Below are 25,709 nucleotides of genomic sequence, written 5' to 3' on the forward strand. Positions count from 1 at the left end.
TTCTTACTTTATGGGTATTCCAAGTGTTATGGTAACTCTTTTTGCATGTTACTTTCTTGACTGGAAAGAAGAAGAAGAATGAAAGAAATGGCAAAATTGTTATATGTCGTGGATTTGTATTCATTGTGGAAGAACACACATTTGTACACAATGTTTGTATTCAATTTATAATAAACTGAAATAATTGTGAAAAAAAATCGAATTCAAAGCGGAAAAAGATACAACATTTGGTAAGTTATATACTAAACTAGAAGATTTACATGTTCCAGATGTTCTTACATTTGTGGAGAAAGTGACAGGATTTGGCGACGCGACGGCTGCGATAGCAACGCCACATTTGCATATTATGCAGAAAACCACCAAAATTAAATAAACAAATTAATTGTTGACCTGTATTTAATGCAAAATGCTTTAGCGGCATAGGTATATGTCAAATTTGCACACGTTTTTGTACCAAGGCGAATTTTTACAAGGTGGTCTGGTTAACCAATTGGTACGTAAACGATGGGCGTTTTGATATTTTGCAAGTTTGGCTCCAGTACTAGTGCCGCAATGAATAATTAAATTTTTTCAATTCGTAATGCAATGATTTGAATTTTAATTGATTCAGCTAATAACCTATATCATCGAGTTTTCATCGGTTTTTGTTTTATTAGTTCATAGAAGATGCACCGGTTAGTTCTTTCACTTTCTCTGATATACACCATAAGCATCAACATCATTCCAACACGAAACGTATGTATTAGCCAACCAACTGTGGTCATTCTTCCCACTCAGCGCCAGAGGAAGCTCCCAATGTACATATATATCTGACGAATGAGTAATGACTTGTCAGCGCAGAAATCAGGCGATTCATAGAAAATTCACTTGGTGTGCAAATAATCGATGCGGTTTTATAAGTCTTAATGTTGGGGGTTTCAGGGTATCGGAGGAGGTGGTGAGTGCATCGTTTATGGAATGTTAAGCGGCTATAGAGAATGAGCAAAACATTAGAAGAGGGTTTAGAAACCGACAAATGCGTGTGTATGTATTTCCGTACTGCTATTCTGCTGCAAGATTGCTAATTTGCATATCTCATACATATGTATGTATGAGAATACTATCTAAATATATGTACACACCTACCCTGCAGTAAAATTTAGAGAGAGTCTGACAAAGCGCTAGTTCCGAACTACATATGTATATCAGAACTATCTCTGAACTAGTGCAAAACGGATGTAGAGCGGGACAGTTGAAACTTGCGGTGTAAATGTGCAAATGCTCACTACTCGTGCGATACGAAGGTAGCTCAGCGAGAAGACCTTCGACTTAAGCATCGTTAGTCGCGAATTCAAATCGCGTTGGTGGAGGCAATTGTATGAACTTAAATTGTTGCATGCAACTTACAATAATTATTATTTTGGTAATTATCTAGGGGGAATTTCAACCCCCAAAATTGGTCAAAATTTTGGAAAGGGGGTACCATGAGACGCGTCTGGGCCCCAATAACAAGAATCCGAAATCGGAAATTAACTTTTTTTACCCGATCAAAAGTATTAACAAAAAATTTTGGGGGTTGAAAGCCCAACTAGATAATTGCCATTATTTTTTTAGTAAAAAATTTATGTAACAAAAATGAAATCTTAAACAGAAAAGAAAAAACGAAAAAAATATCCAAAAATTTAATCTTAAAAACGTTTTCATATAAAAAAAACTGTCCAAAACTGAACCGGTTAAAAACTAGTTGCAAAGTAATGCACTGGGCGACAATTGCCACCACCAATGACATCGCCGTGTAAAACTGGACAGTTGAAAGCATTGCTTGGGCATTGAGCTAGAACTAGTACTGTCGGAAAAATGCCTAGTTCTACGCTAGTTCTGAACTAGTCAGATATTCTGCAGGGTATGTATTTATACCAATTCATACATATGGTCGTATGGAATAGTAGCTTACGTCGGAAGGTTGGCTTTAGTATAATGCACCATTCTTTTTATTCTTTAAAGTTTAAACCACAAGCCCTGCAAACCATTTTTTCATATTATTCTGAATTTTAGAGAAATTTTAAAGAATTCGTAAAGATTTCATCCGTTTTTTCACTGAATTTTCTAAAATTAAATAAACCATGATGATGCACATGAAACAAACTGTGCGGTTTTCAATTATTTTACGAAATTTCGGAAGAAAATCGGTAACGCAATGTGGCTAAGTGAAGAATTTCTTCCAGAATTTTTTAAAATTTTCCTTATTTTTGTGGTGTGGCGCAGAGAAAAATGTTCGCAGATGTGTGACTAAGGCGGGGCTTGATTGTGTGAAATCAATGTCTAAAGCATTGAACACTAAGTTAAGTTCAGTACAGGTTCTAGAGATCGGAGCGTTGGCACCATAACTGCTTCTAGAGAAATCTATTTTAAAGAAATCCCAATGGCGGCGGATTCTAGAAGGAATATTAAATGCAATCTTTTCTAGAAGAGAAGGGCAGTCAATTGAGCCAGTTATGATATTAACGACAAGCGTGCACGCCAATATGGATCTTCTGTTACCAGTGATGTAAGGTTGATTAGTTGGCAGCGAGAATAGTAGGAAGGTAGTGGAAAAGAAAATTTTAATGAACAGAGAACAAATTTTAGAAAGACTTTTTGCACACGTTCTAATCGGTTGGATAGAATTTTAGTGTAAGGCCTCAAAATAATCGTTGCATACTCCAGTCTTGACCTTTTATGGCGCCACATCTTTATTTATATTCTATTTTTTTCTTATCAGTTTGAAATAATTTTCCATTGCCTGTTATTACATAAGTATGTATGTACATAATTCATACACGTACTAAGCGCAGCTCACTTTCATTACCGGCAAAATGAATTACCGTATATTAACATACGCTTTAATACAAAGTATCATACATATTTGAATGAACAACTATTGTTACGTGTTAAAAAATATATATAAATATCTGTATTTGCCATTTCTGTTGCTATTTCACAGCTATTGATTGCTTATTGTGTCTTAATGCACTTAATGTAGTTTGTGATTAATTTTGTAGAAATTAAACCTTTTATCTTTCAATAACATTCTTAATAATTATTAAATATAAGTACATATTTATATATGTACATTCAACTTGTTCAAAAATGACTCATTCCAATACGAAACGTAAACCAGGAATTCAGAGAAATTTCCATTCGATGTGTTAATCGGTGAGCCGCTCGAATCCAATGGATTGAGAAAAGTTGTTTTCTGTACATACATACATACATAAAGTATCGGTCATATCTATAGCACGCCATTTCAAAGTGATATTGTGTGCCACTTATGTTTATTTATTAATTTTTAAGAATTTTCAATTAAAATATAGTTCATTCTCAGACAAACCCGATAATGTGCAAGTTTGAAGTGGCTACGAACTACCGTTTATTTTTTAAAATTTTTTTTGTCGCATTGGCTTCCATATAATGAATAAACTTAATTTATTTGTATATGGAAGAAATCCGCAACACATTTGGCGAAAAAAATTCTAAAAAATTAACGGTAATTCCTAGCCACTTGAAATTTGCACATTATCAGACTAAAATTGAAGGGGCTAAAAAACTGTGTACTCAAAAAAATTCTTACACTTCCGATGAAAAAGTTTGAAGTTTGGATGAAAATTTGTTGCACTTTTTTGTAGTTTTCTACAAATTGTTACACTTGGGTTTATATGTGGTTTGTCTGAGAATGAACTGTATTTGAATTGAAAATTCTTAAAAATAAATAAATAAACATAAGGGGCACACAATATCACTTGGAAATGGCGTGCTATAGATATGACCGATACTGTACATACATACTATATACAGGCTGAATTTTGGAATGTACAACTGCAAAGTATGTATGCAGTTTGACTACAGTATTTGTACAATATCGGACGTTGCATCGTCAGACAACATTGCAAAGTGATGCGTTATGGATTTTGAAGGTTATTTTCATAAAGAAATTCGGCAGTTTTGGTTTAGTTTGATGATAACCTCATTAAAAATGAATACAATTAACGCCAAACTCATAACCATCGTTCAAATATTGGGCCGTATAAATAAAAACTACTTAAACAACCGCTTTAATTAAAATTTCAGACCTCTTAAATTTATTTGAATAAATCGAGAAAAAGGTCTGCAACTATCATTGGAATGTAACTATCATTTCGCTGAAAGATGAATTATAGCCAAAAACGCTTAGTTTTCAGGAAAGCTGTTTTTGTGTTGTAAAATATGAACTATACGCTTTCAATAAAAATTAGGCTGCTGTAACCTTCATAGAAATATTAAAAAAATATTTAAAGTTGTGACTGGTGGGACTGATCCTTGTGACTAGTGTAAAGTGATTATGTATGAAGTGAAAATTTCCATAAACAAAAATTACAGCTTCTTTTTATTTATTTTTTTTTTAACTTTCTTCAACAGATTAATGAAATGTAGTAATTTAAAAAGAGGTTACTACTGAAATAGGGATAATTAGGGCATTTTAAAATTTATGTAATTTTCCTCTTTTACATGGAATGACCCCGATTTTGTAAAATAGGAACACTTATCAATTGAAACTAATGCATCTTTAATTTATCACGCTATCAAGTACAAATCAGGGCATACTTCCAGATTATCTGAGTGATAACCTACGATAAATTAGTTTTAATTATCTATTTATTTTATTTATTTTTTTTATTTATGGCAGTCGTTTAAGATCTATAGCAAATCTTGCCAATTACAATGTTTGCTTCATGATATTTGCTTGCTTTTCTACAAATAATGTTTATTTATATACACTCATATTCATAAAATCAGGACAAATTGTACATTAAAACGTTTTCTTATTTTTCATATTTTCTTTAACAAAATTTCAAATACTCTATACTTTTATACAGGATATTAATTTTATTGCATCCATGAGGGGTGCTATTTATATATGTATATATGTACATTATAAACACGGTTTGGGGAGCTGGCGAGGCCCAGTCTTCAGTCTTCATTTATGTGCAGCAGGCTGAAAAGTCTAGTTTCCGCAACATAAAAGTTGGCAAATTAAAAAAGAAAATGTTTATAAAAATCCCGATTAATCAATACCTTTATTCTCACAATAATCGATTTTAATTTTTTACATACTCCATCATCACAATAATCGATTTCCATTTTACATAATTTGAAAAAGTCAAAACAAAACATTTAATAGAAAACCTTGAAAAGTTGATTATATTCAAAATTATTCATAAATATGAAATACGAAAAACTAAATTTTTGCGATCAATACCAATACTAGGCTGTATTTAACTTTCGAAAAAAATGAACGTTCCACTCATGGTGAAATCATGGTGTAATAATAACAAGGTGTTGTCAGTAACTTAACCTCACTTTTTCGGCAGGTCTATTCCGGTCACGCATTTTAAAGTAGTAGAAAAAGTACTAATTATTTACTACTTTTAATCCGTTCATGCGTACTATTTCAAATTAAATGTAGAAAAATGTTTAATTACAGGCCTATAAGCCTGAATATATGTTTGTATCGTATGCTCCACACAGGTTGCACATATATTGTAACTTATAAAAAAGTACAGGCCGTAAAATAAGGCAATTTCCTATAAAACTGTAAATGATTTTTTAAATAGATTAGTAATAATAATAATAGATTGGCGCTTACATATATGTTAGCGTTTGGCCGAGCTTCTCCTCCGACTTGTGGCGTGCGCCTTGATGTTGTCACACAAAGCGGAGGGACCTACAGTTTTACGCCGACTCCGAACGGCGATTGCATTTTTATGAGAAGCTGTTTTTCATGGCAGTAATACACTCGGAGGTTTGCCATTTCCTGCCGAGGGACGACCGCTGTTAAGAAAAAACCTTTTTTCTATATTTTTTGCGATGTTGCTTTGACCAGGGTTTGAACCCAGGTGCTGCGGAGTGGAGCGCGCACTGCTTGCCACTACGCCACAGCGGCTGACATATAGATTAAAACACATAAATATCGATAATATAAGCGAAGTCGTAATTTAACCATGCTGCCGCTCTATTCTGGTGTATCAGTAGTCCATTTGGCTCGATATTATGACAATGCAGCAAAAGATATTTAATATAAAAAAATCGACTTTCCATACGATTTTTGTGTACGTCTTTTTCCATTGATAACTACGATATCTTTAATATTTTATATTTTGAGGACAAAAATTATACAAATCCAGCAATTTTAATTATTAATATCGTTCTGAAAACACGAAGTTCTTTAAAAATCACGATAAAATGAAATACTAAAATGTTGTCAGTAGCGACGTGTTTGTTGTAATTTTGACAAGATCGGCATGCTTATTTTCAGTGCTGCCGATCTTAATTTTTATAATGCTATTAGTTGGGAAATTGTATTTAAAATACTCCCATTTGGCAGTTTAAAAAAGAAAATGTTTATAAAAATCCCGATTATTCAATACCTTTATTCTCACAATAATCGATTTCCATTCTTTACATACTTCATTATCACAATAATCGATTTCATAAATAACATACATGACATTTTACATAATTTAAAAAGTCAAAACAAAACATTTAATAGAAAACCTTGAAAAGTTCATTAGATTCAAAATTATTTATAAATATGAAATGCGAAAAACTAAATTTGTGAGATCAATACCAATACTAGGCTGTATTTAACTTTCGAAAAAAATGAATGTTCCACTCAGAAACTGAGCATTTCAAAATAACCCGAAAAAGTTAAAAACTTAGTTCAAAAATTGCATGCATATCGATGGTCCCCTGCAACAAAGGGTGCAATTCAAACTTCAAAAAATAAAATACATACTATATTACTGTCTCTAACCCTTGTCTAATCTAGTAAGAGAATTATTTTTTTTTGAATTTTGAATTGTGTCGTTTTTGCAGAAGAGCATCAGCATATTAATTGCTGTTTGCACATTTTCTTGACTTCACTATATTTTCTGCATTCCAGATGTTATATGGCATAAATGGCTTGCGCTTCAAATAATTGAAGAAGCAGACTTCAGCAAGAGGAGAAGCACAAGAACAAAAAAAATAAATTATAATAATAAAAGTAGAAAAGAAGCAAGAGTGACCCCGCCTCTATCAATTTGGAGAGTAAAACATACTGATACATTGAAGCAATTGAGCAATCCGCAGTCACAACGTTTGTGTGCACCCGAAGCCAACAAGTCAGCCGGTCAACTGATCAAATATTGCGCTGAGCGCAAAAGTGCCATCGTAACCCACAAGTGTGCTCTCAGACCATAATATTGTTGGAAATAATTGACGCAAATACAAATTAGCCGTCAGTATACAAGAGTGAGTTGGCGTGGTGTCTACGCTGCGAAAACATACGCGTTGTGGGAGTGCAGGTGTATTTTACATTTATATTTGTGTTAAAATTTTGCCACCTCCACTTTTAAAAAGAGTCTTCATACACACTTTGACTGAAAGAAACGTAACAAAGTACGTACTTAAGTGGAATTGAATGCCGTGGAAAGAAATGTACTGACGCGTGACTTGAAAATTATCAAAAGGAAAAAAGGAAAATATTAAAAAAAAGACAAGAAAAATTCTAACGCAAACCAATTCTGTTATTTCTACAAACTTTTTTACTCGCGCAAGAGCCAGGCGGCTTAAGCACTTGTATTTAACAAATTAATAAAGTGATCGGGAAACTGTGTTCCGGTCACAATAACGCCCACTTTCCCCGCCTGGGACCCAATCAAGTAAAAATGACAACATCAGCATTTAAAAATCGGCGTAACAACGCATCGCCAAGTGACGCGGAAGCTGATGGTCGGATCGTCAACGATGCCAATTCTGCACATCTGGATCATACAATGGAGAAAACAGATTCGGAAGAAGATGCTTGGTCATCAACTGGTTATGATTATATCAATCCATTTGTACATCGACTACAGATTGACAATAGAATCGATTTGGCGAAGGTATGTGCTTTTTAGTATTCGATTAGACATGTTTACTACGACTTCGTGTTAAAAAAAAAAATCATTACATGAATGCATTATTTTTCGCAATTTTATGCGCTTGCAAAAACTAAGTGAATAAATAAGTATTATTATATTTTCTTAAGCCAATTAAAGGGCAAGGAACTTACCTTTATATATCGTCGATGTTTTTACAAAACCGCCCATCGCCCAATTGCAAAACCGCCTATCTTACGGCACTCAAATTTGACAGGAGAGCGAAAAAACGGATTTACTTTGAAGACATTGCCTTGATAGGCGGTATTTTCTCCAGCTATTATTTTACAAATCTGTTGTTTTAATAACGATTTAACGATTTGTATGCATAAATGCCCGGAGTTCAGGGTTACCAAATCTCATTTTTGCTTCAACGGCGATTTAGGCGGTTTTGCAACTGGTCGATGGGCGGTTTTGCAAAAACATCGACGATTTTCTTTACTGATGTGGCACATGGGTATCAGAGTCATTGTTTCGAATCAATTTGGAAGTTGGGGCTTCTTCCCTATGAAGTTGTTCTCACTTGATATGTTTTGTATTCGTACCCTGTTGCTAAGTCCACTTTTTATGAAAACTCATATTTTGATACAGGAGGCAAGAGAAATTCAAAATGCATCCTTTCGAAAAGGATAAAGGTCCTTGTTTTTAACCGATTTCACAAAAAGGAGGAGGTTATCAGTTCGTCGGATTTTTTTTTATGTATGTATGTTACCGCATAACTTTGGACCAGGTTAACCGATTTCGATAATTCTTTTGAAAGGTGGTAGCTCAGGGGTGGTCCCATACTAATTTGGTTTAGGACCGATAATTGGATCGTGAAGAAGTTAACGATAATCTTAAATTTTTATTTGAGAATTGAAGTCGATTTTTTTTTGCTTAAAAATTACTTGTATATTTTCTCGTTTATATTCAATGAAATGAAAATTTGCTGAGTCCAAAAGAAGCTCCGAAAAATTCGATAAGGCCAAAATAGTACGAAATCTTTTAATAAAGATCGAATTTCTCTGATTCGTTGCTTTGCTTTAAATAGGCAAAATGCCGTATTCAAAATTTGTGAAATAGTTGAAAAAATGGTTATAATAGGTTTTTTCCTCTCCTGCAAAATTTTTCAATTGGGGCTTAGTAACTTATCACTCTAAGCTAGCGATATGAACTTCTTTCATATTAAATTATAAAAATATATATAAAGTTCGAAGATTTTTCTTGAAACCAATTATTTAAAATACTTATGAAATGGTCGGATTCTTGTTGGAGAATCGTGTGTTTTTCACAGCCGACATTCAAATAGGAAATGAGAATATTTTCTAACGGTTAATATAAGCGGCAGAATTCATTCTAATACAAACGAAGTATTCTAATTAATTAGCAACAGCTACACTTACAGCTAACTGCTTGTGTCTTTCGTTTGCTGGGCAAGAGCGTCCAGCTCCATGTTGTTGTTGTTGTTGTTATTGTTGTAGCAGCTCCATCAGGGATGTCGGTGTAAACAGGTTTTTCACTACTAAAAAAAAAAAAATGTGTCCTTTGGTCCAACGATCTTGAATGCTTGCTTACCCTTACATTTAAACCATGCGGTTATAAATGATCGAAAAATAAAAACACAAATACAATGATTATTCATGATCGCAAAATAAGAAGTCTTTCCAATAAAGATGTAAAGATTTGTTTAGCATACTTATTGTCGTATGTATACAATTTTGTTGCAACTTATGTATTGTATATATATTTATTTATTTATTTGTTGAATTAAATTTCTATTGGCTGTGTCGGAGTATATAGTATATAGTATAACTGTGACTAAGTGACAGAGCTATGGGTCTAGCCCCTAGGGCATGATCACCCAGGACACCGCCTTGTAAATAGTTAGCGATAAAGAGACATTCGATATTTGATAGCGAGAACGCCGGGGATGTTTTAATAACCACTTAGCCTTCTGAATATTTCAGTATGTACATATGTATGTATGTATTTGCCGCGCCAGACTTCAATAACTCACAAATGGTTCTACTCTCGAGACTTCTCACAAGTCCCCAGACTGTTTCGCAGATTTGCCGCTGCTGCTTATTATCGCACATACATAAATATTTGTTATTTACTCGTACGTGAGTTGTTAGTAACAAGAGTACTCGAAATGATTTAGCGCTAATGTATTTAAATTAGATAAAAAAAAATCATACGATTCAGTTTTGTTGCTTTCGCTTTTATTTATTGCGTTGCCGTAGTTTGTACCACATATGTATCTACATAATTACGTTCTACTGAAAAAAGTTCTCATTTAGGAGCGAAACAGCATCAATGGCATAAAAAAATGTGCAGAAGAAAAGCTGCACTACAATTGTTTGTGTTTATGTACGAATAAGTAAACACTCCTCTCTAGTTAGACCGATTTTGGAGTATGCATCTATAGTATGGAATCCTAGCTATCAAATTCATAGTGACAGGCTCGAATCAGTGCAGAAACAGTTCCTGTTATTTGCCCTCAAAAATTTATGTTGGGACTCGTCTAAAAATCTCCCACCCTACAAGGATCGCCTGAAGCTTATAGATTTGCCGACGCTTCAGAGTCGTAGAGAGATGCTTGGTGTTCTTTTTTTAATTAAATTAATGAACGGGATGGTCAGTAGTCCCTTTTTACTGAGTGAGATAAATTTTTGTATTCCTACAAGACCCACGAGACATTTTAAACCTATTGTGTTGAGTATTTGTAAATCAAACTTTGAAATGCATGATGCTTTTCGGTGCTTATGCCAAGATTTTAACAAGCATTATGATTGCATCGACATATCTGAATCGCTTTTTGTAATAAAGAAAACATTGCTCAACAAGTTAACTAAATAAACTAATATCTGCAACCGTGAACGAAAAAATTACACAATATCTATGACTGCTTAGTACAATTGTAACGGCTTCGTATATTTCCGCGACCGCGTAGGACAATAGGAGCAGGGATCGGAAACTCGGCCTTTCCGACCTCGCCCAACAGTTCGTCTATAGCGTGGAGCGGAAACTAGGACTTTCCGCCTGCCTCACTTACAAAGTAACGACTACGGGAACATGGATCGGAAGCTCGGCCTTTCCGACCATGATCAACGGCCTGTAAACAGGGCGGAGCGGAAACTAGGTCTTTCCGCCCGCCGCACACAAAAGTAGACTGGAGACAAGGCCTCGCCAGCTACCCAAATTGCTATTGAATATCATTGTTATCTTTACAAGTTAATATTTATAATTATTTCACTCTGTAATGTATCACACATACTTAAATATTCTAAATCTTTTTATCTCAACTGTCTGTAAGAAAACATTTTTCTGTAGACTAAATAAATAAATAAATATAGTGAGGCCAAGCGCATGTAAACATATGGCGAATATGGGTTTGTGCAACTGTTTTATGAGATTTTCCATACGCAGGAAATAACTCAATTAAGCGTATCGAGCTTATGCGATGTTCACACGTTACCTTTAATTATGCAGTTAGGAATATTGGGAAATTTAGCTCTTAATTGAGCTTAATGTATCACATTTTAGCTCACTAAATTGTGCAATAATATATATTTCCACATATGTACATAAATTGAGCCAGATTTCCTTAACTTTGTTTTTTTTTTTAGAAAATGTTATTTACGAAAATGAAAAATATATACATACACTCATGATCATAATAATAGGTGCAAATATTGTTTGCCACTTATCTTTATTTATTTATTTTTAAGAATTTTCATTTAAAATATAGTTCGATCTAAATCAAAAACCACACGAATAAAAGTTTTATAGCTTCACAAAAATTAATCAAACTTAAAAATATTTTCATCAAAAGTTAAAATTTTTTATTTTTTATTTATTTTTTGTTGCGCGTATTATCTTCCATATAACGTATGAACAAAGTCTATTTTTATATGGAAGAAAATGACAACAGTCGTTGTTTGAGCTAATCTATTCTTTTGCCAGACTGCCAGGCCACTTGCTCAAATACCACTACAGATAATTGCTAGTGGGAAGTTCGCGAGTAGGTATTCTCTGTGACATCGGTCAAAGAAGACTTAATCTAGCAAAAAGGTGGTATGCTGATGTTGGTTTTAGTATTAATCCCTAGGGGACAGCGATCGTCCCTTTTACCAGGAAAATAATTTTTACGGGAATGAAAAACTTAGCCGTCGCTTGGATTGAGATCAATGCCGTCACAGAAGTTAAGTATCGTGAGTCTTATCCTAGACTCCGAACTCAAGTGGAGGACTCATGTTGGTGCCGCAAACGACAAAGCTACGAGAGCGCTGATGGTGTGCAAACGTCTAGCGGTGCAAATCCTAGAGATGCACCCAAAGGATCCTAAGATGAATGTACGCCATGATAGTACGACCAATGCGGCAATGGCTTGGGTACCGTCCACTACTCTGGCAACGGTAAGGCAGTCCCTCACCAAGAGTCAACGTCTGGCGTGTGTTTGCAGCACGAGGCTTTGAGTACATGTCCGACGGAAGCACTGGAGGTAATTCTTCAACTTTAGGAGAGGAACTGCATCTTACAGTTGAACAGACGGTAAAGCGAACTCTCTTATATATCGCGGGAGGTGGCTTTGACAAAGGTAAGGTCTTATCTTCTAGGAACAAGGACAAACTCGGCTACCACCTCCCACTAGTTCTATTCCCCAGAGACGATATGCATAGAAGAGTAATTTTCGAAAGAAGCTCTAAGGTAAATATATATCGTCGTTTCAAGTACAAAACCGCGTATGTGAGGTTGCATAATTTATTTTGTAGGGAGTAAAAACACTCATATTTCAAAATTGTTCTCTCTTTTATAAAGCAATCGCATTTCTGTCTAGTATATTTCAGGACGAATGGATAAGCCAAGAGCTTCGGTGAGCAAATCCAATTTTTGGCATAAAATGTCAGTTACCCGGTTTTGCAAAAAGACGATATGCGGTTTTTTACTTTAAACGACGATATGTACAGTAACGCGACCTGGAGTACCTCTATTATGGAGAGTCACACCCAGGCAAGCAGACTACAGTGGTACACAGACGGCTCTTTGAACCCCCAGAGTGTATTGAAGCAGACTCCTAGCAGACCCTAGACTCAAGCTTTCAGTGCCCTTGGCACTTGCCCTCCCAAGCATCTTTTCCAAGCGGAAGTTTATTCCATTAGACTGTGCGCAGAGATTAACCTTCATAGGAATTATCGACGTGAGAGGATCTTTATGTTAAGTCTGTTCCAGGTGCTTCACGATTTGCTGGTTTACAGAAAGTCCTTCCCGTTCGCCACCCTCGCCAAGGTTTATTAATGGCAAAACAGTTGTCCCTGTAAATCTTGTAAATCCTGCAAATCGTGAAGAACCTACAGGATGCTTAAGGGCTATTAAGTGATGGTCAGACGGCACTTTTAGCTCTGGTATCCTTCGAGATTAAATGCTCATTGGTTGGGCGCTACTCGTTAAATACGTTACCTTACCCATCCGTGTTAAAAATTAATAAATTGCCGCTGTACTTAATAAAACAATAGTTTTTGGCGGTTTCATGGACTGCCGATAGTATAATTACGCCTCCGTCTTGCTCATCATAGCTAACATATGTACATATTGTGTATCAATCAGAATTTGTTTATTCCTATAATTCGATGCCGATGGTTGATCATCTTCATAATAACTACTTGAAGGCTTTTAATATGTATGTAAATACTTTGATTTAATTTATATTTACTTAAATACTTATATTAATTAATTCTTTGTCAATGTACGTATTTAACTGATCAGCTTTTAAATTAAGACAAATACACTTAATTGATGATTATATATACAAATATGTAGATTCTTAATAACATTCCAAGGCGACAATACATTTATGACTAATCGCTGCTCAAATATTCGACGCAGTTCACTAGGAAAATAAATAATGACTCATGGTTTTTCTTATATTTATTAATTGACCTAAATATCGCTTATATTACGTTTGTTTTGTGACTTAAATCTATAAATTTACTGCATTGATCTTTCAAAAATTTAATGTTGATTTCAACTATTCAATTTCTGTTCGAGTACTTCCTGTGAAGAGTCCACCGCTTAAAAGGAAAGAATCCAGCTCTTCAGCGACTAACGCAGATTATGAACAGAGTACAAATTGCATAATTTTAGGCGCACTGTATGTTGATTTTTCTAAAAGGGCACATGAATCTATGTTTTGTGTCCAAGTGACCCAATTACGCTAAGTTTTTCATGAGTTCGTTTGTAGCTCAAAGAAAATATGTGGACTCAATTTTTGTGTGTATTTACATACAATAATTATGCAAATATTTGCTACATATTTTCTTGGCTGTAGTAAAATATATTTAATTGCACTCAGCGTCAGAGTCAACGTCTGCGTGGCTGCTATGAAGCCCGATTACATTTCAGCCTTCTACTCTGATTACCTTTTAGTGCAATCTTCTGTACATATTTCGCTTCGTATTGGTTTGCTTTCATTTTCATTTTCGTTTTCTATTTTGTTTTCTGCCTTTTACTGTTGATTTCAATGTCGACATTGTTGTGTAGATATGCGCTCTTTATGCGAATTGGTCATGGCCCATGTGGTGGTGTGACTTGTGCCGGCAGATGGCTATAGCTGAAGCACAGGCAAAAGCATGTACAGTCAGCGTCAAAAATTAGCATACCCTGACGTTTTTGAAAGTATTAGTTATTCATATTTTCCATAGAAAATTTTTCTTATTTCTTTTTGTAAAAATATATATCTTGGTTTAAAATACAAAACCGCGTTTCGTGGTTCTGCAAAACCTCGTAACTGACATTTGTGCCAAAAAAGATAGTTGCTCACCGGAAGCTCCTGGCATTAAGCCCTTAGCCATTCATACTAAAACATCGATACTTAGATATAAGAAGAAGAGATAAAAAAGAGAACCGTTTTGAAATTAGAAAAGTTTTACTCTCTCCTATAAAATTTTGGCAACCTAACATACGAAGTTTTGCATTTTCTTGATACGCGGTTTTGTACTTTAAACGGCGATATGCATATATTATTATTATTATTATTTTTTTTTCATTAAGTACTCGGGGTAAAATGCAAGAAATGTTCAATTTTTCGATTCGTTTTCTTAGAAAAATTTTGGATATGCAATTTTGTAACCCATGTAGCCGTTTCAATTCGCTGGTGTTCATATAAAAAAGGTTATATCGCTCATTTACTTCAATAGTGTCACAATCCCAAAATTACAAATTTTGTGTAAAGTAAGTAAAATCCAAAAAGTACGGGAACTCTTTTCGGGTAAAAACTGGTAAAACTGTCAAATACACCGTGGGCGACATTTTTTGTTTACATAGCAGATTTTTTTATCATTTGCCGATCTGCTAAATTAAATACGCAAGCAAATAAACAAAAATACTTACAAAACTTGATGTTTCCTCGCTGCGATATATTTATGAAGGTGAAAATGCAGAAGTATTTTTTTTTTGCTTATTCAACTTTAAAATCATTTGAACAGCTGATGGGTTGACACTTTACCAGATTTTACCAGCAAAAATTCTTGCAACTTCTGGCAATGAGAGGATCGATTTTACTCTCCCATGTTTCCCCTACTTTAGCAGAGATCCGAGTACGGGAGCGCTTTCTGGTAAATTCCTGTAAACTCTTGCAACTTCTTGCGAGTTAGGGAACGCAACTAATATGTATTAATTTTTACTATGGGGGTATATGTAAATCCAAATTTTTTAAAGCCGCTTTTCTCGAGTTGTTTTTTTTTTAGTTGTGACACTATTGAAGTAAATGAGCGATTTGGAAGAAAATGGGCTAACAACTGCGTACTAAAAATTTGTCTTAGAAATCGAGTTTAAAAATTGAAAATTTCTTGGTATTTCTTGCATTTTTCAGAGTTTGGTATGAAAATAAAAAATTTGATTCTAGCTGTATGAAGTATATTATTTTTATACAAAAATAAGAAAAATTTGGTATTGAAAATATAAATAAAATCTTAAAAACGTCAGGGTATCCACATTTTTAACGCTGACTGTATATGCATACATAGTATGTAAATATCTGTGGTATTTTTACATGTGGGTACAATAAAAAATAAATCACTGTTTATTTTTGTATTTATTTACTTCTGCTGCTGTTTGCTGCTTCTGCTGCCACCGCCACTAGTTTTGACCACTACATACATATGTACAGACATATACATATGTAATACTCTTTAATTTTATTTAATTATTTTTTTATCTCGCGATTGTATAATTTATATGTATATGTATATGTATAAACTTGTAGGTATTTTATCTTGCTAAAAAAACAAGAGGGGAAATGCACTGAATTAGGTTTTAATTTTTGAAAATTAAATCGTTTAGAACTATGCAAGGTCAACGCCTTCTAAATAGCCATACTAAGTACGTATGTACACTCAGGTATAAAACTTTTTTTTAGAAAAATATAAAAAAAAAAATTCTTATAAATAAAAAAATAATTGCTTTAAATTTTATTGTTTTTTTTTTTTGGTTAGAGGTGCGCAATTCCACTCGGTAGGGCCACGCTTCGAACCCTGATCCGATTAACAGCAAAGTGTTTTCTGATAGCGATGGCCTTAGGCAGACGATGATAAACCTCCGAGTGCATTTCTGCCACGAAAAGGCTTATAAAAAGAAAATCATATAGACTGTGCTCCGCCGTCTATATTACAACAGCAAAACGAATCGGAGGAAAGGCTCGGCCAAACATTTTGGAAAATGTGTAGTCTTTAACTATTTATACGGTATTTTTTTGAATTAAAAAAGAGTGGCAGCATCTAAAACTGCACAATCGGATTCTGAAAATAACTACGTTAAATTTTCCTTTCCGAAATTCTGGGACTCAGACGTCAAAGCACACAGTGAGAAAGGCATCCTCGAAACAGTCGGCCACCTCCCTTATTAACTTTTCTTCGAACGCATCCTTCAGTGGTTCTTCTTACGTACGCCATTCCGTCGTCCGCCATAAAGAGGTTTTTATCGGGTCGTCAACCGTTTAAACTAAAGTCCTATCGTCTAAAGTTAATGCACCGAAAAAAACCGATTTTCTCTTGAGTTATGTTTTTTCCTCATCTGATGTAGGCTTCCTTCTCTGAGACCCGCATTTTTAATGGTAAACTTTTATGCTTAATAATAAAAAAATTTTACTACGACTTATGTATTTACATACTATATGCCAAATTTGCACAGAACATAAAATAATAAAAAAAATTTGCCATTAAAAGAATGTCATGTGGAAACAAATTAATGATTTGTTTACAAAAATAATAGGTCAGGTACTTTTTAGTTCTCAATTTTGCCATTAAATATATGGAGCTCTCTAACCGTCAAAAAGTTGTAAGCGAGATTTCTATTTTTATTTATGCAGAAATGAATATATATGCTCTAAGAACATATTTGTATCAAAAAGAAAATTTTGAAAAAATGTCGCTTCCATCTTTTCGGCGGTTAGGGTTCGATATTTTCATTTAACGTCCAGTAGAAACCCGGCATTATTGCATTAATTTCTTGGAAACATCTGCAAATTTAAAACTTTAGGTAGAGTAGAACCTATCTAAATTTAGAATAGTATGTATATTCAGTGGTGGCTACATAAATGGGGACACTACTTTACATGTTTTGGTAATTTACTTTAGATTTTTTGCTTACAAAAATATACAGCGTGGCGACGAATACCCGTTACACAGTTTTTTTTTAGTTACTGCTAGCTGCTGGGGATATCGGCTGGGAACATTTTTAAATTTCATTGGCACTTTTAAATTTTTGCAGAAATTTTTGTGTTTTTTTGCAGGTTTATGTGCTAACAGTGCTTTTGTTACCAATTCGCGTTGTCGGCTGTGTTCTCTCTCTACTATCTGCGTGGATGTTTGCCTGTATTGGCCTCTATGGCCTAACATTGGATGAACTAATGTCAAAACCAATAACCGGTTGGCGAAAGTAAGTCGATCAAAAATAAAAAAATTTTCATTATGTATGTATGTATATTTTTGACTTTCATAATATTTTCATTAAATTCCCTTTCCATTGCATAGACAATGTCAACGCGTAACCTCTGGTGCTATGCGCACACTCTTTGCTGCTGGCACTTTTATGCATATCAAATTGACTGGCGAGCGTGCATCACCCAAACAAGCACCCATTATGGTCGTGGCACCGCACTCCTCTTATGTGGATTCGATTATTGTTGTAGCAACTGGACCACCGTCAATTGTGGCTAAGCGCGAAACAGCCGATATACCACTGCTAGGCAGTAAGTTTTTCATTTGTTTACATTTTCATCACCAAACTAAGTAATATATTTTTAATTGATTTTTTATCTTTAATTTAACTTTAATAGAAATCATCAATTTTGCTCAACCCATTTATGTGCAGCGCGAGGATCCGAATTCGCGTCAAAATACGATACGTCAAATTGTACAACGCGCACGTTCCGAGGATGAATGGCCTCAAGTTGTGATATTTTCCGAGGGTACATGCACTAATCGAAAGGCGTTGATTAAATTTAAGCCTGGAGCTTTTTATCCGGGGGTGCCGGTACAGCCGGTGTTGTTGAAGTACCCCAACAAATATGATTCATTCACATGGACATGGGATGGACCTGGCGTGTAAGTAGCCTAGTTAGGGCTTCAAGTATTAATTTCACATTTAATTATTTTTTGTTTTTGGCATAATTTCGTAAACTGAACTTAGCTATTTGAACAATTTATTTGAGATGATTTCATTTTTATTTAGTCCGTTTTGAAAGTGATTGTTGCAACATCTATAAAACTTCTGTCATTAATAGTCTTGTTGTTAGCTCAGTTAATACAAAAATCCCAAAAACTGACCTAACAAACAAGGCAGAATTTAGTAGTATGTGACTACAAGTATGGCAAGTATGTATTTGCCTTATAATGCTAACAAACACCAACAAACTATTTACAATGCACTCGCGATAACTCGAACTAATGAAAACCAGACATGTTCGAGTTAACGAATTTTTATACGCGAACGCACTTATGCAAAAGGCTACTATAATCTTGTCCAAATAACTGTTGTTTGTAACAGCCTAAGGGAATTGAGATAAACATAGACAAAAGTGTCCAAAAATGCTTAGAATGTGAAGCAAAATCGATTAAGACGTGACTGTCTGTAAGTCTGTCCGTTCGTTTGTCTATAGTAAGAAGTCTGTAAATAAAAATATGCGCATTTAGCAAAAACAAAAGTGTTAGGCCGTTGCCGTTGTTAACAAATAGTTTCTTATATGTTTTCGCATAGGAAGTAAAAGAAAAATTTTGTTCGAGTTTTAAAGTAGTCAATGCAGTATAGAAAAATGTTCAAGTTTCCTAACGTTCGAGCTATCGTGTGTTTGAGTTTTCCCGATTGCAGTGTACCTTCTTTTCTTGTATTGGAAATTCAGTTTTCTGCTTAACAACTCGAGTTTATGTTTGACAACAAAATGGTTAATATCAAAGCCTCTTATTTCCCCTAATTCTCCTTTGCGACATGCGTACGACATGTCCAAGCCAGTGCAATTGTGGTATATTATGTGCTTAACTATTAGATAGGTTTTGTGTAAAATAGATTTCTCGTCAGTTCCTAAGATTTTAACATTTTCCTTTGATAGCGTCCTTGTTTCTGCGCCTTATAACTGACATGATGAGAGATTTGTAGAGAGTCAAGAGAGAGCCTGCTTTTCAGTTGCCTACCACACCAAAGAAGCTCATGTTGGCAAGATTTAAATCCATCTAGCACAACTATTTTTCGCAACGTCATCTACTTGTCTATTTTTTGGTTAAAATAATAAATGGGACAAACCATCAATAATACTTTCGACTCTAGTGTTACCTGGTAAATCAATTTTTCTTCCAAATCGGTGCATATATAAATACGAATAAGACAAATTTCTCGACTCCAGCACCACCTAGCGAGTGCAATTTTCGGAAAAAATTTTGTATTTTTTTTTTAATTAAAGTATGTATATCTCAATATCTAACAAACACTAATGTATGTAAGTCCAAATTTCAAACTTTGTGCAAAAATTATGAAAGAATATAAGTTTCATCATTATTTCAAACTTTAATCAGAACTTTTAGAATAATTTTTGGTAAGCAGTTTTAAATTTGGTAGGCATTAGATTTTTTTATAATAAAGTGCTATTTTGGAGCTGCAAAAAAATCGCGTTGATATTTGATATTTTCGAGAAAAACGGCTTTAAAGTTTTGAATTAACATATACTTCTATGGTAAATTGAATACATATTTTATTCTAGCGAAATACTTGTAATCCATACAGCTTTTTACACAAGATAGAAGAAGAGTTAGCGATCATTTCTGCAAATTTTGCTCAATATTTGTATTTTTTGAGTTGTGATACTAGTAAAGTAAATGAGCGATATGTACATGCATAGATATTAGGTAGTACAATATATAGTTTTTATAATTTGTGTGAAAATGTATTCAATATAAATAAGCAATATCAATCATAGTGTTAATAACATATTTCTATATTTGTTAATAATTAGCCTCAAGCTACTTTGGCTGACGATGGCGCAATTCTATAGTCGTTGCGAAATCGAATTTTTGCCTGTCTACACGCCATCAGAAGAGGAAAAAGCTGATGCAAATTTATATGCACAAAATGTGCGCGATGTTATGGCGAAGTGAGTACCAGATGCAAGATAACATATTTGTCGTTCTAAAATTTAAATTTCCTTCTTTCCTCCTCCTTAGAGCACTCGGTGTGCCAACGTCAGAATATTCATTCGAAGATGTGATTACAATGAGTCGTGCCAAAGATATGCGTGTGCCCTACCCTGGTGATATTATCGAAATTGAACGTGTGCTTTACAGTTTGGGGTAAGCGTGGGCATGGGTGTACTGAACTGAACTGAATTGCTTGCTGTCTTTTGCATTGCTTTATGCTAATAGTTTACCAAACTAAAAATTTTCGGCTGCTTTACCTTATTTTTTACACATTTTTATTTTTATTTTTTAATATTTTCACACGCACGTGTTTAAATTTTAATTTACTTGCCATGTTTCATAATTTATTTTGCTTTATCCCTATTTCCTTTTTACAGCTTCCTACCGGATTCCGAACGTGACCAAGAATTAGTCGCTGATTTCCTTAGCTTACACAATACTGACCGATTAGACATATTTACTTTTGCTGAATTGCTGCAACTCGATGCCAAGAGTACGCATCTACACCAGCTTTTTGCACTTTTAGATCATGTAAGATGTTTAGGAAATATAATCGTACTTTTTTCTCTTAAATATTACCTTTCTTTCCTTGCTTTTGTTTTGCAGCATCACAATTACACAGTCAGCTTGAAGAGTTTTCTGTTATGCTCACAATTTTGTAAATTAAAGAATGAAGAGATCATCGTATTTTTGCGTGCTATAACGAATGTAAGTTGCATTTTTTTCTTGACTTAGTTAAAATTATAAGTAGTGTGGCTTACACATATGTACATATCGTCGTTTAAAGTACAAAACCGCGTATCTTCGTTCTGCAAAACCGTGTAACTGACATTCGTGCTTAAAATGTGTTCCCGGAAGCTGCTGACATCAAGCTTTATCCATTCGTACTAAAGTATCGATTTAAGAAACTAGCCGGAAATGCACCGCTTTACAAAGGAGAGAACCATTTTGAAATAAGACAGTTTTTATTCTCTACTGTAAACTTTGGACAACCTTACATACGTTGTTTTACATTACCTTGATACTCATAATACTAGTGATAGATTGTGGGATGTTATGGTTTTAACAACCGCCCCAAACCGTCTCTTGTGTTAAGGTGATAGCTCTTGCACGGGTAGGTAACGTCGAATCGTCCCTCGAGTCTCATGGTTCAAATTGCGGGGCGTGATCTAATAGCTTTCCGTGTATTGCTGGTCATATTAAAAAAAAATACAACTTTTAGTGCACAAAATTGTTTCTATGGTATAGTTAAAAATGTTTGACTGGAACGAAAACAGAAGCTACTTTAGGAATATGCGACATGCGATTTGTCTTTTGATTTTTTTGAGTGCAACAATTATATTTCATTGTTATCACCGAAAGAGGTGTCCGGGAACTTGACATCGTCCCAAGCGTTGGCGTAGAAGCTGGGAATTAAAACTGAAACTTCTGATGTGGATATATAACTCTATGATAAGGCTAATCGTTACCTGCTGCACCATGGTATTGTGGTCAGCTTTAAATATACAGTACATTGTCAAAAGCGTAAGTAGTATACAAAAAGCGCAGGTTCAGGAATTACTGGGGCATTGAAATCGTGTCCCACAGAAGCACTGAATTTCGTCATCAATATGATACCCATTGATCTTTACCTAAAGGATATCGGCATGTATACAGCAGTAAGACTCAGGGAGTCGGAAGACCTTTCGACATAGCTCAATGTAAAGCCTTAGTCCGATAGCAAATAAAGTCACGCACTACATGTCATCAAGCCTGGATTTTGGCTTTTATGTACTTATGTGGTTTCCATCCAGAAGGCAATAAAAAATGGCCAAGCTGATAGGAAGTCTTCTGTATATCCACTGGCGGTTCCGAGATGGACTGCGGTGTAGGGACAGAAGTCTATTCCGGAGGGCTTGGTGTCAATCTGACCCTGCGGCTGGCAAACCATACTCGCAAATTTCAGACTGAAGTCCTGGGCATATGTGAGGCCTGTGAGGCTTTTTTGGATGAATCGATATCGGTGGTACCGGGATACACCCTCAGACAAATACAAACATAAATCCACTTGTACTTTCTTAAACTAGCATTGAAGAGGTGGTTAGAGATCTAGACTTGTAAGATAGTACGTGAGCTTTGGCCTGACTATAGGAGGAAAAGAACAGCACAACTGCTAAGTAGGTGAAGGTTAGAACTATTTAGGATTGTAGCGAGTATCACCGGGCACTGACTGCTAGGAAAACATGCTTATAGAATAGGACTTTCATACAACGAAATATGCTTGCAACTACCTGCTAGATGGTAGTGCGGGAACAGTATTTGATTTCATGTGCGAATGCCCGGGTTTGACTTGCTTAAGCCATACAACTTTCGGGAAATATATAATGAAGCAGTTAGCAGATTTATCTAGTGCTACTATAAGCGATATGTACAAATTCATAAGCTGTTCAAAATGGTTTGGCGAGTGCGCAAGAACGGAATCTCTTGATAGGATAATGGGAAGCGCATCAAATAATGCATTCCCTAAGTACTGAAATTGGCCAGTTGTTGTTTAAAAAGGCTAAGAGGTTACCCTAAACTATTATTCTGTGAATCGTCCTAATGTAGTCCTACCTGTTTCAAATAAAGCCAATAGCGAGAGGCTCTAAAAATTAACATTACTAACAACAGTTCCATATAATCACATCGACATTTTTATACAGTGCATAATATATATTTGTAATTCTACTCCTTCAGCTCTACGCTGAGTCGTCACAAAGTATTACCCGCCAAAGTTTTGCACGTATTCTGAGACACACGGGAAAAATGACGCCCGAAAAGTGTGATGCATTGTTTTTTGCAATCGATCATACGAACAAAGGCTGCATTGCGTTCGGTAAGTTTACACTTTAAATAGTAATCGTAAACATATTAAATGCATTTATTTTTTCCTTTTTTAATGTCAAATACAGAGGACTTTGAGCGCTACACCAAGGATCATCCACAGTACAAGTTCCTTTATAAGAAACAGGAGCATCTACGAAGAACGCAAGCAGCTGGCAATGTAAAGAAAACGAATTAAAATCAAGGACAAAACAAGATGATAAAGAAATAAAAGAATAACGCTTTTTTATGCGACCTTGAGGGTGTATGTGTGCGTGTGTATGACAGAGTTGACATGATTTTTGAGCGCGAAAAATGCATTTCATAAGGGTAATGGATTTTTGAATTACAAAATCCGATGTATTTACAAAAACCAAACATTAATTGTATTTATTTCATTTCGATTGTTTAAGAACTTCATAAAGCTATTGCTTAAGAAAGTAAAAAGTAAAACTGCTTCTAATATTGTAAAATAATGATTTTGCAAAAAAAATAAGGGGCAAAAAATGCAAATTTCATTTTTAAAACCAGTGTATATGTTTGCATTCATATAAACTGTTTGAACGTTTAAAATGACAATCTGATCGAAGAGAAGACAAATTTTCTTTCTAAGCAACATAGCTGCAAATCGTGCGCTGATATAGCTACATAAACATATGTAGGGAGATTATAAGGACGGGCCAACAACAAACCTTAACCACCTAAAAATGCAAAAGAATAATTTATACTATTCAGTCAAATATTGTACACACTCTCATATAAAGGCATTCAAGTTTCTTATAATTAAATTTAAAATTTTGTTTGCTATCTGCTTCATGTAACGTAGCTTTAAAAATTAATGCCATAAAGTAATAGAAGTAGAAATAATCTAACAATGATATTTAATTGTTTACTGAGTATATTTAATGTCAATTTTATTATACGTTAAATATATGCTTACAGTGTATTAGATTCTAGCAATGTAGGCGTGTGTATTTATATATGTATGTATGCATATATGTATGTATAATTATTTATTAGAGTTATTGTTAAGAAACCCTTAAGTATGCATTCAAGCACTTAACAATAAATAGATCCAACTCCACCAACCGTCACGTTTCATACAGGTAAAATCGCCCACAATTTCTGAACAGCAAGCGTACTTAAATCAGATTTAACGATTACAAAAAAAAAAATTACGTGACTTATTCAGCCTTATCATGAATGTTAATTTCGTGTGAACTTCACCTATTTATATTGAATATTCACCAAGCGAAGTACATAGTTCACTTCGAATGATTTTCACCCTATCGTATACCGTACTCAGCCGGTGAAATAACTGTCACTCGCACAGTTAAAACCGCAAAATAATTGCTAAATTTTCGCAAATATTTCCTACATTTGTCTGTACGTTCAAAACTGTTTGTTCACTGAAATTTTATTAAACGGCTTTGCAGGCTGTTATCCCAACTTCGAAGTTTCTATGTGAAATGCCTTTCACCCGAAATCGGTCCACATTCATGATAAAGTGAACCATTTCGGGTGACGAAATTTTTCACCAGAATATTCATGATGAGGCTGATTATTTTTTATTTTATCTTCATCGAATTACTGTTATTTAAATCATCTAAATACACTGAATGTGTTTCTTTTGTTATTAATTTTCATAGCTGGCTTGTCTAGCAGGCCTTTGAACCTCTAATAGATGTAAAATTTAATTTTATTAAGTACTGCAAGTATTGAGTTCCAAAATGAAATATGATTTAATTATATTTTAAACGTATCGCGTCACTATATTTAGTTTACTATAAGTACGTATATATATTATTTATTGCAGATTGATAACTGATATTGTAGTTATAGAAAGAATTGTAAGAGCGTGAAAACGAATAAAAAAGTAAAGAAAAAAAAAACAACCAAACTTGTAAATAAAGAAACGGTTTTAATGGGACCTTTTCCTTTTCTAAAAGAAAGATTGCTCCAATTCCAGGATGAAGTACATAATTAAGTTGGAGGAAGAGATATCGGCTTTTAGGCATAATCAGAAACTGAGGAGTATCACGGCCATTCTCTCAGCAGCCCAAGGAGATATCACCGTTGGTATTACCGAAGTTTTTTTTTTAGAAATATATCGATATTCTCCATTAATAAAGTTAAAATGAAAACTACTGTCGTGCAGTAGTTTGTAATTTATTTTCCGAAATGGGAAAGTATCTCGCATACGCCAAAGGTTTTAGTAAAACTGTAACGATTATACAATTCTACTTAAACGTAT

At 34.4% G+C, this 25,709-nt stretch overlaps 1 protein-coding gene and 2 long non-coding RNA genes across 3 annotated transcripts; 2 read left to right on the forward strand and 1 right to left on the reverse strand.

Moving 5' to 3' along the window:
• Positions 1–153: 153 nt before the first annotated feature.
• LOC108364829 (uncharacterized) lies at positions 154–7,021 on the forward strand. The gene is made up of 2 exons (XR_001847830.1): positions 154–230; positions 6,938–7,021. It is a non-coding gene; the product is annotated as an uncharacterized LOC108364829 (long non-coding RNA).
• A 587-nt stretch (positions 7,022–7,608) lies between these two features.
• On the forward strand, positions 7,609–24,525 carry LPCAT (lysophosphatidylcholine acyltransferase). Its single transcript, XM_017618679.1, has 10 exons — positions 7,609–7,919; positions 17,722–17,867; positions 17,963–18,180; positions 18,268–18,535; positions 20,434–20,571; positions 20,642–20,767; positions 20,992–21,145; positions 21,221–21,322; positions 23,330–23,468; positions 23,545–24,525. The coding sequence occupies exons 1-10, from the start codon at positions 7,704–7,706 to the stop codon at positions 23,652–23,654; spliced, it is 1,617 nt and encodes a 538-aa protein (XP_017474168.1). The 5' UTR covers positions 7,609–7,703; the 3' UTR covers positions 23,655–24,525.
• LOC108364831 (uncharacterized) lies at positions 16,687–17,670 on the reverse strand. The gene is made up of 2 exons (XR_001847831.1): positions 17,097–17,670; positions 16,687–17,048 (listed from the first exon to the last, which is right to left on the reverse strand). It is a non-coding gene; the product is annotated as an uncharacterized LOC108364831 (long non-coding RNA).
• Positions 24,526–25,709: the final 1,184 nt, after the last annotated feature.

Source organism: Rhagoletis zephyria, unplaced genomic scaffold (genome assembly GCF_001687245.7).
Source record: "Rhagoletis zephyria isolate East Lansing unplaced genomic scaffold, Rhagoletis_zephyria_1.1 Rzeph_scaffold_01685, whole genome shotgun sequence".
Classification (NCBI taxonomy): Eukaryota; Metazoa; Arthropoda; class Insecta; order Diptera; family Tephritidae; genus Rhagoletis; species Rhagoletis zephyria.